The 13046-nt window shown below is 33.2% G+C and overlaps 1 protein-coding gene across 1 annotated transcript in view; it reads left to right on the plus strand.

Annotated features, from left to right (window-relative positions):
- The window catches only part of LOC143912961 (protein Fe65 homolog), a 57410-nt gene that overhangs the window by 17173 nt on the left and 27191 nt on the right, over nt 1–13046 (plus strand). The window contains exon 2 of the mRNA XM_077432436.1: nt 3084–3352. Within this exon, the coding sequence (XP_077288562.1) occupies nt 3331–3352 (22 nt within the window). The 5' untranslated portion in view covers nt 3084–3330. The remainder of the gene's footprint in view (nt 1–3083; nt 3353–13046) is intronic.

The raw sequence follows: 13046 nt of genomic DNA on the forward strand, positions 1-13046 counted from the left end.
TAGATATTTCGTAACTCGTCGTCTTTTAACCTCCGGTGTCATGAATGAAAATGAAAGACCATAATAACACCCACATTCCTGTGCAATAAGCCATGAGAATCAAGTGTGAATAATGCGATAAAAATGCATAGTTTTATTTTTTATGCGCCTTCACTGTCACGATATGTTATGGTGATGCTACACCATTTGTAAATCAGGGTGTTATTTGCATTTTACATTTTTTCTAAATTTTTATTTCAAAATATCCATATATACGTACATACATATTGAATAACAGACGTTCGTAATTGTTATCTACATATGTATGCATTTTAAAATTGTATAATACATATATGTAATATAAATCTGATTATGAATGAGTTTTAATTGTGGCTGCATGTAATATTTTCAGTTACTACATCTTACATACATTTATCTAAATGTCAATCTCGATGATTAATTTTCTTTTAAAGTTCGACTGTACGCGTTGTGCAATTAATAACTATTTATTATGATCATTCTTCGACGAGATTTTCTTTTGTATTATTTTATGATGCGCTCTGCTGACATCCAACAAGTGTTTCGTGATGGCAATTTATTTTCCGCTAGCATATTACAAACATCAATCATTGCAGTTAGCTTAGTGGAATAAAGCGATTTTCGAACAATTTAAACTCTCCCTAATTGTTAAGTATCGTAAATTTGAACCATTATATACGTACACCCGAAACCTTAATTTTGTTACCGTTCCTTTCTTCGATATATATATTGAGTGTATGTATATATTGAGTGAATGCGACAATATATATCAATATATATATATATATATATATATATATATATATATATATATATATATATATATATATATATATATATATATATATATATATATATATATATATATATATATATATATATATATATATATATATATATATATATATATATATATATATATATATATATATTGCGCTTCGACCAGATAAAACGTGTTTTAAATTGACAAAATCGAGGTTTCGTATTCTACTATTTTCTCCTCCAAAACTGAACCAATTTCAAAAAAAAGTCATCATCGGTGTGAGAAAGATATTTTCTGTGCATCTATCGGGGTATATCGACCGTTAAATAACCACGCTAGACTCTTTTCGTGGGTGTAAAAAAGAGGCGATTTTATAGATGTTTGGCGGCTCCTAGCTCCTATAAAAAATAATTAATCAAAAAAATAAAACGATAGATGCACCCCAATGGTGGATATCCATAGCATATTAAAAAATAATTTCTCTAGTGCCATAATTGAGGTAGGGAGAAGTATAGTACGTTTGTATGGACAAGGCGCTGCTGTCCAGCCCTCTTAAAATTGAGTTTGATAAAAATCTTGAACTGTATTGATACGTATCGTACTTTGCGCATTATTTACCTATATATTTACATATGTATAATATAATGAATTAATATGTTTATATACCTATATGTGCATATAATAGCTTAAAGAATCTGTCACGATTACCATTCGACATGTGGGCATTTCACACCGAAGCTGCATTTCGGTTTATTATAATCCATTCCAAGCCCTGATTCTAATATATAAAATGTTAATGATATTTTTTTTGTTAATCCTCAGGCTTAGGGTTTTATAGGTTGATTTCATTGATCTTTAAAACGGCTTTAAAATTAAAACCTATGGTTAAAATTACTACAGCAGAGAAGTACATATGTACATAGAATGTTCTTACATTTTTATTTATTTTTAATAATAACTATATTTTATAATCAATGAGTTAAAATACTCCCTGTTGGAGTATAATAAAAAAATAAATGAAATTAAGTAACTTTATTATATAAGGACTGTCGAGAGATATAAATTTCGGAAACGGATATCTTTTTCACCCACTTTATATGTACAACAATAAACGTTCGAGTTTTACGCAAATTTAATTGTTTTATTATTTAATTTTTCAAATTAAATTTACGATCCCTCCCACGAAAGTAATTAATACTTCAGTATTCCCTTTTTTACAAGGCTTTTATTTTAACTCACTTCGGTCGTGTATCGAATTTAACCCTCGACATTTTTAATTAAAACTTACGCTACTTCGACGCGCTCTCATTGAAAAGCGCGTCCCGTGTTATTTTTTAGACTATGTATTTTTTCTTGTTTTTTATTTTCAATTTATTTTCCCCTTTTTCTATATCGTTTATTAAAAATAATGTAAATTTTCACTGTGCAACTCCGTGGATAAAAAGTCGTAAAATTTACGACGAAACTTTCGGACAGACCTCGTATAAATTTTTTAGTGAGAAAACTAAATTTCGCACCATGACTTCATGTTAAAATATAACACGAAAACGAACGGTCGATAACTCTTTATTATAAAGAGCTTGTTTTCGTCAAAAAAAATTACATCAAAAAAGTACAGCGAGAAATTCATTTTGACCCAAGCCGTATGAGGATTACACACATGAAATACTATAAGCGGTTTAAATTTGCTCATTATTCAGAAAAAAAAATCCACGCATTAACTTCATACTTCGCTAAAACGAGCCTGGAAGTGAATGATAAAATATATTTAGTTGGAATCCGATTTATACACATGGTTCATTTGAAAGTTATCCGTTTGATTATCCAGTATGCGGGTCGGGTCTAATATTAGAACCCTCATTCATTCACAGCGTTTTTCAATTTAAAAAGCAAAATTTAATTGAAAAATAATTAAATTTGCAATAGAGGCATTAAAAGTGTTTACGGCGTTTAATTTTACAAACATCGTCAATTAACTGTGCGGTTGAGCCACTAACGAGTTAATTTGCTCTTGTTTGAATATCGTAATCACACGATTAGCTACGTGTTCAGCAGCTGTAAAATTATACAACAATACATTTACGTGGGGATCGGCACGTGTGAATCATCATCGGAATGTTTGAGAACCGGTTGGCAAAGAGGAGAATCTCCTCTTACTTAGTCGTCGGTCGAACGATTCAATTGTGCAATTTAAGATTACATACTTGTCTTATGCATTTTATGCCGTCATATGTGGGACGTATGCGTCGAAAAAAAAGATTATTACTATCGTACTTATGTATTTTTTTATTGTTCCAAGCAGCTTGTTAAATCACTAGACATATACTATTCGTATTAGTGAACATTGTGAAATGTTGTCTGTGTGCTAGCATCGGAATTGTATGTGTGTCCCTTGTCATAGACTTGGTGTTGATTTGAAGAGTTTTTGTCCACGTATGGGAAGGGAAGAAATAGCCTTGTTGCTGGTAACCTTTGCGGTTGCCGTGATGCTGGTGTTGTGAATCATTCCGTTGCTGGCCGCACCATTGCTGTTGCTGCGGCTATTCACCATGGTTTTCCATCAAGCTGCCAGTGAGTATAAAGCCTGCAATCTAAATCTACTATATAACGTCTAAAAACTTAATTTATTCTAATAAGCGTTGTTTTTTTTTAATTTTGAACCGTCAAAAGTGATAAAATGTGCATGGATACAAGAAAAAGATACAAATTTTCGGGATTTCAAATATCCTGAAGATCGATTGAAAAGTGAATAGTTGATTTATTATAAATTTAGAGAGTGATTAGATATAGTTCTGGCTAAAGGACACTAATTCATAAATGATATGTTTACAGTATATGTAAAGCAAACGTATACAATTTGATTATAATAAGGAAATAGTAGCAATAGTTATTTATGTAATAGTATTTAAAAATATAAACGAGCAGCATTTCGACTTACATTAACATAACAATGATAAGTGACAAGATAAACGTATATAACAATGAAATATAAACAAAGAAGAAAAGCTTAGGAAAATAGTAGGAGATATGGGATACTAAAAATAATGTTTAGATGGTAGAAATTTAAAGCAAGAAAAGGAACAAATAATGGATCGATGTGAGGTGAAATCTGGTAAGAGAAGAGCAAGGTCTATTATATACATATAAAAAAATAATTACAGGAATACTTAGTAGCACAGGGATTAAAGTGGATTAATGAAGGTTTACGGAAAGATCTGTACATTGTAATAGACTAAGTATTATAAATTATATAATACAAAAGCTTAAAGAAAAAACATAAATCATAAATTTTCCTCTTAGATTTTAAGGAAACAAAACGATCATTGTGAAGAAATCTGGAAATGCAGTAGGAATGGAATTTATTATTTACTCGCTCCGTGTAGATTATATTAACACTCGATAGAAAGGATTTCAAACAGTACTAGCAAATTACATATGAATTTTAAAGCATGGCAATTGTACTATGGGACTTGAAGAGCTTGGATAGTATGTACATATGTACAGTGGCGGACTGGCCATACAAGCGTACATGCCCGATGGCATGTGGGCCCCACTATCCGTTAGAAAATATGGGCCCTCAGTAAAATTAAATAACTTTTTAACTATTTCACGTGTGTAAAAATTTATAGGATATTGCACTTTGGGACCTAGAGTTTGGGTATTTCAACAAAACAAATTTCTTACGATATACACAAACAACTAATACCTGCTTTAACAGCCCAAGGATCGGTTAACTTTTTTTATTAGGCTCGAAATGTAAGTTTCAACATTTGCGTGGGCCCTTTTACCGGGCCCATTTCCAACCTCAAGGTTATGTAATATTTCCAACCTATGTAACAACTACCTAATGAAATAAAAATGGGAATAAACAAATTTCCGTGAATAATATAAACTGAATTGCTTAAAACAATTTTGATAGGACGATTCATCATCAACCAGCGATTTAAATTTACTTCATACATACTTTCAAAATAATATTTGATTATACTTCGACGATATAGTAAGATTTAAATACACAATTTTAAACAGTTTCCGAATATAAAATCTATTCCTAATCTAGACACATCCATGTATATAGAAACATAGGATAGGGGCCCCTCCCCAAAATCTCGATTTTCGATTAACATTAATTGAAAATATTATGCATTTTTTGTTTTCAGGGACGTAATTTGGGGGGGGCACTCGCCCCCCTAAATTAAGGAATAGGCGAATTTAGAAAATATTATGAATTTAATGATTAATGAGATACTATGGATCTATGAATGCTGCGTTTATTTCTTATATTATGTTACTTTTGTGTAACTAATAAAATAATCGCTGCTATGTGCTTTGAAAAAAAAAAGATTTTATTATTTTGAAGCAAATATATTTTGGTTTTTAAGTGGTATGCCTTGGGTAACATTCTTGGAAATTGTTCGTCCCATTGAGCGAATCGTTAGAAAGTTCGCCTTTACTTTATTTTGTCTCAAAAACAGATGTGTATCGTTTATTTTTCCGAAAGTTTGTAAATTTTTTGATATAGTGATACATTTTGATGGTCGACTTTTGTTAACCATTTTGCGACCATGTGAAAATTTTTGGAAAAAAATTTTCGCCTGCGGCGCTTTTTTGGCTTTTTACATAAGATATTTTTATATATATTTTTTCAAAAATAAGCTTATTATTTTCATATTGTATATTTTCCATTTTTATTCCGATATAAAAAAGATTTTTTGAAAAAAAATTCAATTTGACCAATCTTTGCCTGCCCCCCCCCCCCCCAAGAAAAAGCTGAAATGACGTCCCTGATTGTTTTCTACCGAAAGTAAAAGCCGCATTCTATTTACCTAGGACAAAAAAGGATTAAAACGAAATATACAATGTAATTTATGGATCTATTTTGCTTTTGCCATTTTTCTTGTACCTAAATTTGTTTATTCCCATTTTTGAAAATTTTATTTATTTTTTGCCCTTGATTTTTAGCGTGATGGAAAGAAGAAAATTTTGTTATATGGGGGGGGGGACAAATTTTTTTAACCCTGGGTGGGGCCCCCTTTGACTCCTGGCATGCACTGATTTCAGTCCCAGTCCGCCACTGCATATGTATATGTCTAATTTTGGATGATATACAAAAGATTACTACAAAGATTCAATTGTGTATGTTCATATGTATGCATGTGAATATCAAAGTCGTCAGTAAATTTAGCTTTCTCGTTCAATAACTCATTGTATGGAAACGAGAGAAATTGGATTCGTATGTGGTTGTAAATTCCAATTTTGCAAAATGGCTAAAGTCTTAAAAGAGTTACTACCTCTTATCTACGTCTAGTTTTATCGAAAACTGTCAAGAGTTTAAAGTTGAACTGGTACTATTGGAAAGGAAGCAAATTTTCGTATCTTCTATGATTTTTTTTCTTGATTGAATTTGAAACTTCTTACTTAAGTGCTAGTCTGCATCCACTGTTTGCGGATAATTTGATTTTTTCCCTGAATTTTAAGTAGGTACCTGGCTGGATTCGATTTTGTATTGAATTTCAATGCGCTCGAATAAATTAAACGTCAGGAAAATTCGGCATTCTATGTATTTCGTACGAAATCGTTGCAATGCAATGTACGGATATCGACTTTTCGTTCAGGTGTCGGAATACATACAAATGCATTCGCATTCTTCTTAGATAAGGTAACTTTAGAACGGTGCATCTCAAACTTTATACCGAATTTAATTATTTCGAATTCGTTCATTTAAATTTTAAATTCTTTCTGGAATGTTTTAACGCCATTTTGATTTTTTTTATGTTAGTTTCATTATATTAGTATATATGTAATATATAATAGGAAAATGTTTGAAAAGTTCAGCACAGCTCAAGCTGGAAATGCACCTCCGAGCCAACTCAACCAGTTCAATCTACCCGAAACGGTCCCCGTTGGGATTTTGATATCATACGAGGCGGAAAACCTGCATCATTTCATCCAGATTTAGCGCTGAGCCGAATTATTACGCTCATGCGATGTAATATTTTTCCTTATTTTATTATATCGTATATTCAAAAAATACATATACCACAAATCCACTAGTATACAGAAAAGAAAATCTAAATTGTTTTCGACAAAACATCACATTTTAGCTGAGAGAAGCAAAATCCGGATTTAGAGGAGTATGACCCAATGCATTTTCACGCTTAAATTAATTCACTTACGTATGTATGTATGTATGTATTTTAAAAGCACGTGGTGTGAACTCCCGAGAGCAATGTTCGACACCAAAATTTCACTGTCTACCGCGAAAAGCGCGCATCGTTGAATTTTAATATGATTTTATTGCATGCTGGAGAAAACTTTTTGAGTGAAATCTTATTACATTATACGTATGTAGTTTTCAAAAATGAACTCTATACGATGTTGAGTGTTTATCACGTTTATCTACTGGGCACGTTTGTTCGCAAGCTCTCTGCTTCCTAGTGTGGAATAATCGCCTCTAAAGCCGGGCGTATTCTGCCTACAGTGTTTGTTCGAGAGTGTAATTATTGTTATTGAATTAGGTTAGCATAAGAGAAGCTCAGACAGAGAGGGAAGCGTTCGTTTCAAAGGAGAAACTCTGCCGCCTAGGTGTTATGTGGGTTTCAGATTGGTCTCGTCGACTGAGACGTGGTACCCAGACGTGTTTCTGGCGTCACGTCCCACTTCTAGGACCCCTCTTTCTGACATCCGCACCTTCATTCTGTCGTTTTCTTCCCCCTTCAGCCCTCTCGTTCCCTTTTCATCTGCTCGCGTCCCCCTTCCTCCTACTTCTCCTCGAGACTTCGCATTCAGATGGGTAATACATAATGCCGCGTGACCCGACGAACCAATAACGGAGGCAACGCTGCATTGTTGCAACCCCGACGTTTGGTACATAGTTGTACTTTGTTATAGTTCAGAGTTTCCTAATTGAAAATAGACTCATTGGAAACATATTGTGTGTAATAATTGAAGATACTGAATTTCTTTTTGCCTATAGGTATGTACATACATATGTATGTATGTATTCATAATATATTTTTTAAATTTTATGGTATTGTGTATGTAGAAGGGTTTCCTAGATCAGAGTGAAAGATGCAGCGAGTAATAATAGAGTTAGGGCGAAAACACACTGAATAGTACGGAACGTCACATCCTTGGCTCCACGCTGTGACAATGGGTGTTCCCAAAACCGAATTCGGGTGAAGTTGCACGTGCAGAGTGCATATTCTTCTCCTACATTTCTTCAATTATGGGATTCACCGTTATCGATCACTGTCAAGCAAGGATGAAATATCACCGAAAACACTCCAGGGGGTGATTTTTGGGACTGTGTACTATGTACATGGGCAAGGGGTTCTGCGTTTTTTCGCATGTATAAAGGAATCTAAAAAAACACGTACCACTCAGTGTATATTCACCCTTTGTTTATTGCTCTTGATCCGTCAGCCAGCCAGCTCCGAATGAAGCACGGAACAGATCTGCTGAATGTTTATACACGGCATGTACTCTCAGCACATAAAGATCATTGATCTATGGGTCGCCAGACCTTATTGGTTGTTTTATACGGTTTATTAATGGTCAACGAGCACCGATCATCTAATCTGAGGTGTTACAGTATTATAAGCATTTGAAAGTTAGTAGGTAACTTAATTCGTGACGTAAGATAACTAAAAAAGATTTTCCTACGTAGTTTTTGTTAAATTTATATTATGATAGCTTAAAATTGTAGGCGTTATAGAATTTTACCATTTTATGTGAGAGTATTTGGTATAAAAAAGATTCGATTGATAATTGCTATCGTTTAATTTCATCTTCACGAATTTATTTCTTCTCCTTCTGACGGAAAGGCTTCGGAGTGATTTTCTTTCTTTATATAACTAGGATAAAAACGAAAATGTCTATCAAAAAGTAAAAAGGTATTGATTAATATCAATTACCACTTTCAAGAGATAAACGATTGGCTTTCATGATATTGCTTATACCCTCTTTGTGGTCTTTACTAATAATTTTAAAAGGTTTTCGGTCAACAGAAAGTTCTATGTACATCATTTTAAAATGATTTTTACAAAGAGGCGTAAAATTTACATATGTATGTACAAGTGCACTTAAAAAGTACACTATCAAAAAGGTGTCTATTTAAACATGCAAGATTTTGCTAAAAAAAATGGGGCAGTCACTATGACTGCCTTTTTGATATTACATGTTTTTCATTTCTCATTTTACACAAGTACTTGAAACTTTTAGTTGAGTTTGCATTTAAAATGTACTTAGGATTGAAAGCTACAACCAAAACCAATCTACATATGTACTTTCGTATTATTATTTTAATATTATATTTGATCGGAATGTAATGCCACACCACGGAACCTTAACATTGAGCACTAATTTAAGAGCCCTGCTACCGTCTATCATTATGTTGCGTAATATACCAATAATATCGTACGAGTATCAATATTTCCCGTTCAAAATCAAAAATCGGATATGGTAATACAGAATCCAATTTCGATACACTCATTTATAAGATTTTGCCGTGACATTTTTGTTTTTCTTCTCGTCGTTTCGCCTCTACACTCTCTGCTTCACAATCGATACCATTCTGCTCGACGCTTGGCGAGGAGACCAGCCGAGTCGGTAAAAATTGTAATTCTCCACCTGGGAGAGCCTTCACCTCACTCAATCATAATAATACGCTTCCCGCATCACCCACCCACCCACCCACCCACCCACCTACCCCGAGACTTTCCGCACGCACTTTCTTCTCAGTCTCTGAAATTACACACGCTAAGATCACGCGAGACTTATATTTTTGCGTGGCGGGTGCTCGCATAAAAGCCCATTTTGCACCCCGTTCCCCCCTCAAAAGCCCGCAATATTAGGGGCTGCCAACATAACCCACCCCCTCCCTGTACCTCCTCCTATCGCCGGCGGTTATCTGCGAAACAATGGCAATTTCGAATTGCCACTTGTTCGCGTCGCACTGCCGCAGACCATTTGCCCATTGCGTATGGCGTAATGTTGCCGGGGATGCCATTTGAAAATTGGTGTAATTTTCTACGAGTACGCAGAGTTGGCGCTTATGCTTTAGATTGTTCGTAGATTTTGATTATACCGATGACTGGTTGGAATTCTATTCTTCTATTCTTTTGAGGCTTCAAATCGATAAGTTGTATCAAGAAAAGTTGACTGATGTTTTAAATATATGTAGGCAGAATATGCTAAAATATTATATTTTATGCAACACAAGGCTCAGTGATTTATTTGAATATAAATTTTAAGTATAATTCTAAACAGAAGATCTTTTAATTATTCAATGTGGCATATATGTAGGTACTCAAAATATTGACCATTTTAATTTTTTTTTATAAGGTCTCACTATTTATAAATTTTCATAAACCTTACTTCACGTCTTACATTACAAATCTACTTTTTTTTTATTTTGTTCTGTTATACATACATATCGTGCATTCATTCATTCGTCTACTTCCATTCGTCTCTGTTTTTCTCAACTCTCATCCATCACATTTCTCACATTTCTCAACTCTCATCCATCATCCTAATTCTGTCTATCCATATTTCCTGCGGTCTATCTTTTACTCTTTTGCATTCTCTCGGGTACCATTCTAGTACTTCTTTTGTCCACCTTTCGTCCATTCTTCTATTCACGTGGCCCGTTCATTGCCATTTCAATCTCTTCACTCTATCCACTATACCCCTGTCATACTTCTCACCCACATACATATTCCGCTTCCTGTCTTTCCTCGTTATGCCCTGCATACGTCGTTCCATACTTATTTAAGTGCATTGAACTTTGTGTAGTATCTTGGCGTTCCATGTCCAAATTTTCACATCCATACGTCATCATTGACAAACACATTGATCGAAGATCTTTTTCTTCGGGCAAAGTGGCATTTTTTATTTAAAAACAACATTCATTCGTCTAAATGCATCCTTATTTCATATGTCTCATTATTTCTTCTTCTTTACTACCGGACATGTCTATTATTTGACCTAAATATAAATATTTATTTACTACTTCCACTATTTTATCATCTAATGAAATGCTATCAGGCATGCAATAACCATTGAACATTATTTTGGTCTTATCTACGTTCATTTTTAATCCTACTTTCCCTGTCCAGCTGTTTCTCTGGTATATGCATATAATAAATATTTATCCGATTAGCGAGAGACCATAACCTTGATATTTTTGATAGTACGCATGTGCAAGCAAGGCGAACAATCATTTTTTGAATAATCTTTTAATTTAATTTCTATGTTTTTTCTTATGTTTATTTAAAACTTCATGTATGATTACGTGTATGCTTTAGTTTATTACTACCAGCGGAAACCTATAATTGTTCTTTTGTTATATATTTTATTATTTGTACTGTTTTGTAATTACATAAGACTGTTGGTTTTCCTTAAATAAAATAAAAATAAAATAAATTAAATGACAAATTATGTACCTGCAGATATTATTTTCTCAAAATCTCAATTGAATTATTTACAAAATATTCTTAACTTACAAAACGATGGTTTGTGATAAGTATAGTATGATTCAAATGGCAAGAGACTAGAATCAATATTTCTAAACCTCCACGAGTTGAATTCAATCAGTCGATAATGAAACATTTATATCATCAGATACGCTATTAGCGTCGAAAATTCTGCTTGTATGTACTTCAAAAATATCAGAACTCATTGAATTTGATAGTGATATATCGAAATTTTGTGTCCAAATTAGCTTTCGGAGCTGTAAACTTTTAAATAATTTTGAGTCAGGTCAGGCTGTTCATATGTATGTATTTATAAAATTTATGTTTTCCCTTGATGCCATTACGGATTGCCCCTGAGTGATTAAGTTTAATACATATGGTAATAAACTTGTACATATAAATTTATAGATTATAAAATTTTGAAATCATATTCAAATAGTGGGTAGAATGGTTTTTTCCAATTTGATGAGGAACCGTTTCAACTCAAATTCTGATACGAAACGATCGACTTGGAGTTATAAATATCCAAGTCTGACCAGCAGCACTGCAGAAATACTCAGAATAATTTCTTTTCAATCAAAGTCAACCCAGGTCTCGCACCAGGAACCTCCCGGTGGTTAGCATTAATGCAACCACTGAGCTACACTGCTGGCTATATTTTTCCTGGACCATAAAATTGATTGAATCGTTTAAATTTCTTGTTATTTTTGGCTCACACGATGCACCGAATGTCAAACTTTAACTATAGGTAGAATAAATTTAATAATAAATTTACAAATAAATTTACATAGATATATGTATGTATTATTTATTTCAAACGGAATGGAACTAACACATGTACTAGCATTGTTTTGACATTGAACAACTTAACCCTTTGCCCGCGTCACCAAATTTAGCGAACATCCCCTGTACGCGGCTGCTTTTTTGCGGATTTTGCTATCGCGTTTTCGACTATAAATATAGCTTGTAATATTAAATAAATTATTTTAGCCTATATTGAATTTTTTTGACTACTGCTATCTATTGAATTTGGTAAAGTATACATTTAGTAATATTTTCAACCATGTTATAAAATTTTAACACAATAGACGGCTCTTATACAGGTTGGAACTTCCAAGACATCTATGCGTATCTCACGCGCTGAGGGCATGTTCGCTAGGACATGTATAGTAGTCGTACGCGGTGGAAAGGTTAATGAATCTTTTTTGAATGACAATATTCGTAAAAATGTAAATTTATAAAATTTAGTATTAGTAGTAGGCAACAGCGTCAACAATATACTATTAAAATTTATAGCTTTGGTTTTTTTTTTTGGACATTGAAATCACGAAGTCGTGTATGTTAAAGCTATTGATGTGTGTAAGTTTCCAATAAAAGTATACATTTATTAGTAGATAAACACTCTGTTCACGTATCGGTGATTCATACTTCAATACTAGAATGCTTATTAATTTTTCTATTATTCAAATTGTTATCGTGTTTTTGAAATGGTGTTGAAATTATAACGAGTGTAATCGTGAGTGGAACCCGCACGTCTTATACTTCACATCCCAGACATCCCAGTAACCCTAATATTTACACATGCGCCTAACATCAAGCAACATGCATGGAATATAAATAGCGTGTAATATTCATGCATAGACTCGAAGTGAGTGAGAGGCAAACAAGTAGTGAGTTTCGGAAGTGTTCGGGCAAGGACAGTACTGTACTTTCGAATTCGAAATGGACATCTTAAAACTTCAAAATGTACAGATACTAGGTATATATATGAGATACAGAATGAGATGAAA

Source organism: Arctopsyche grandis, chromosome 6 (genome assembly GCF_051622035.1).
Source record: "Arctopsyche grandis isolate Sample6627 chromosome 6, ASM5162203v2, whole genome shotgun sequence".
Lineage (NCBI taxonomy): Eukaryota > Metazoa > Arthropoda > Insecta > Trichoptera > Hydropsychidae > Arctopsyche > Arctopsyche grandis.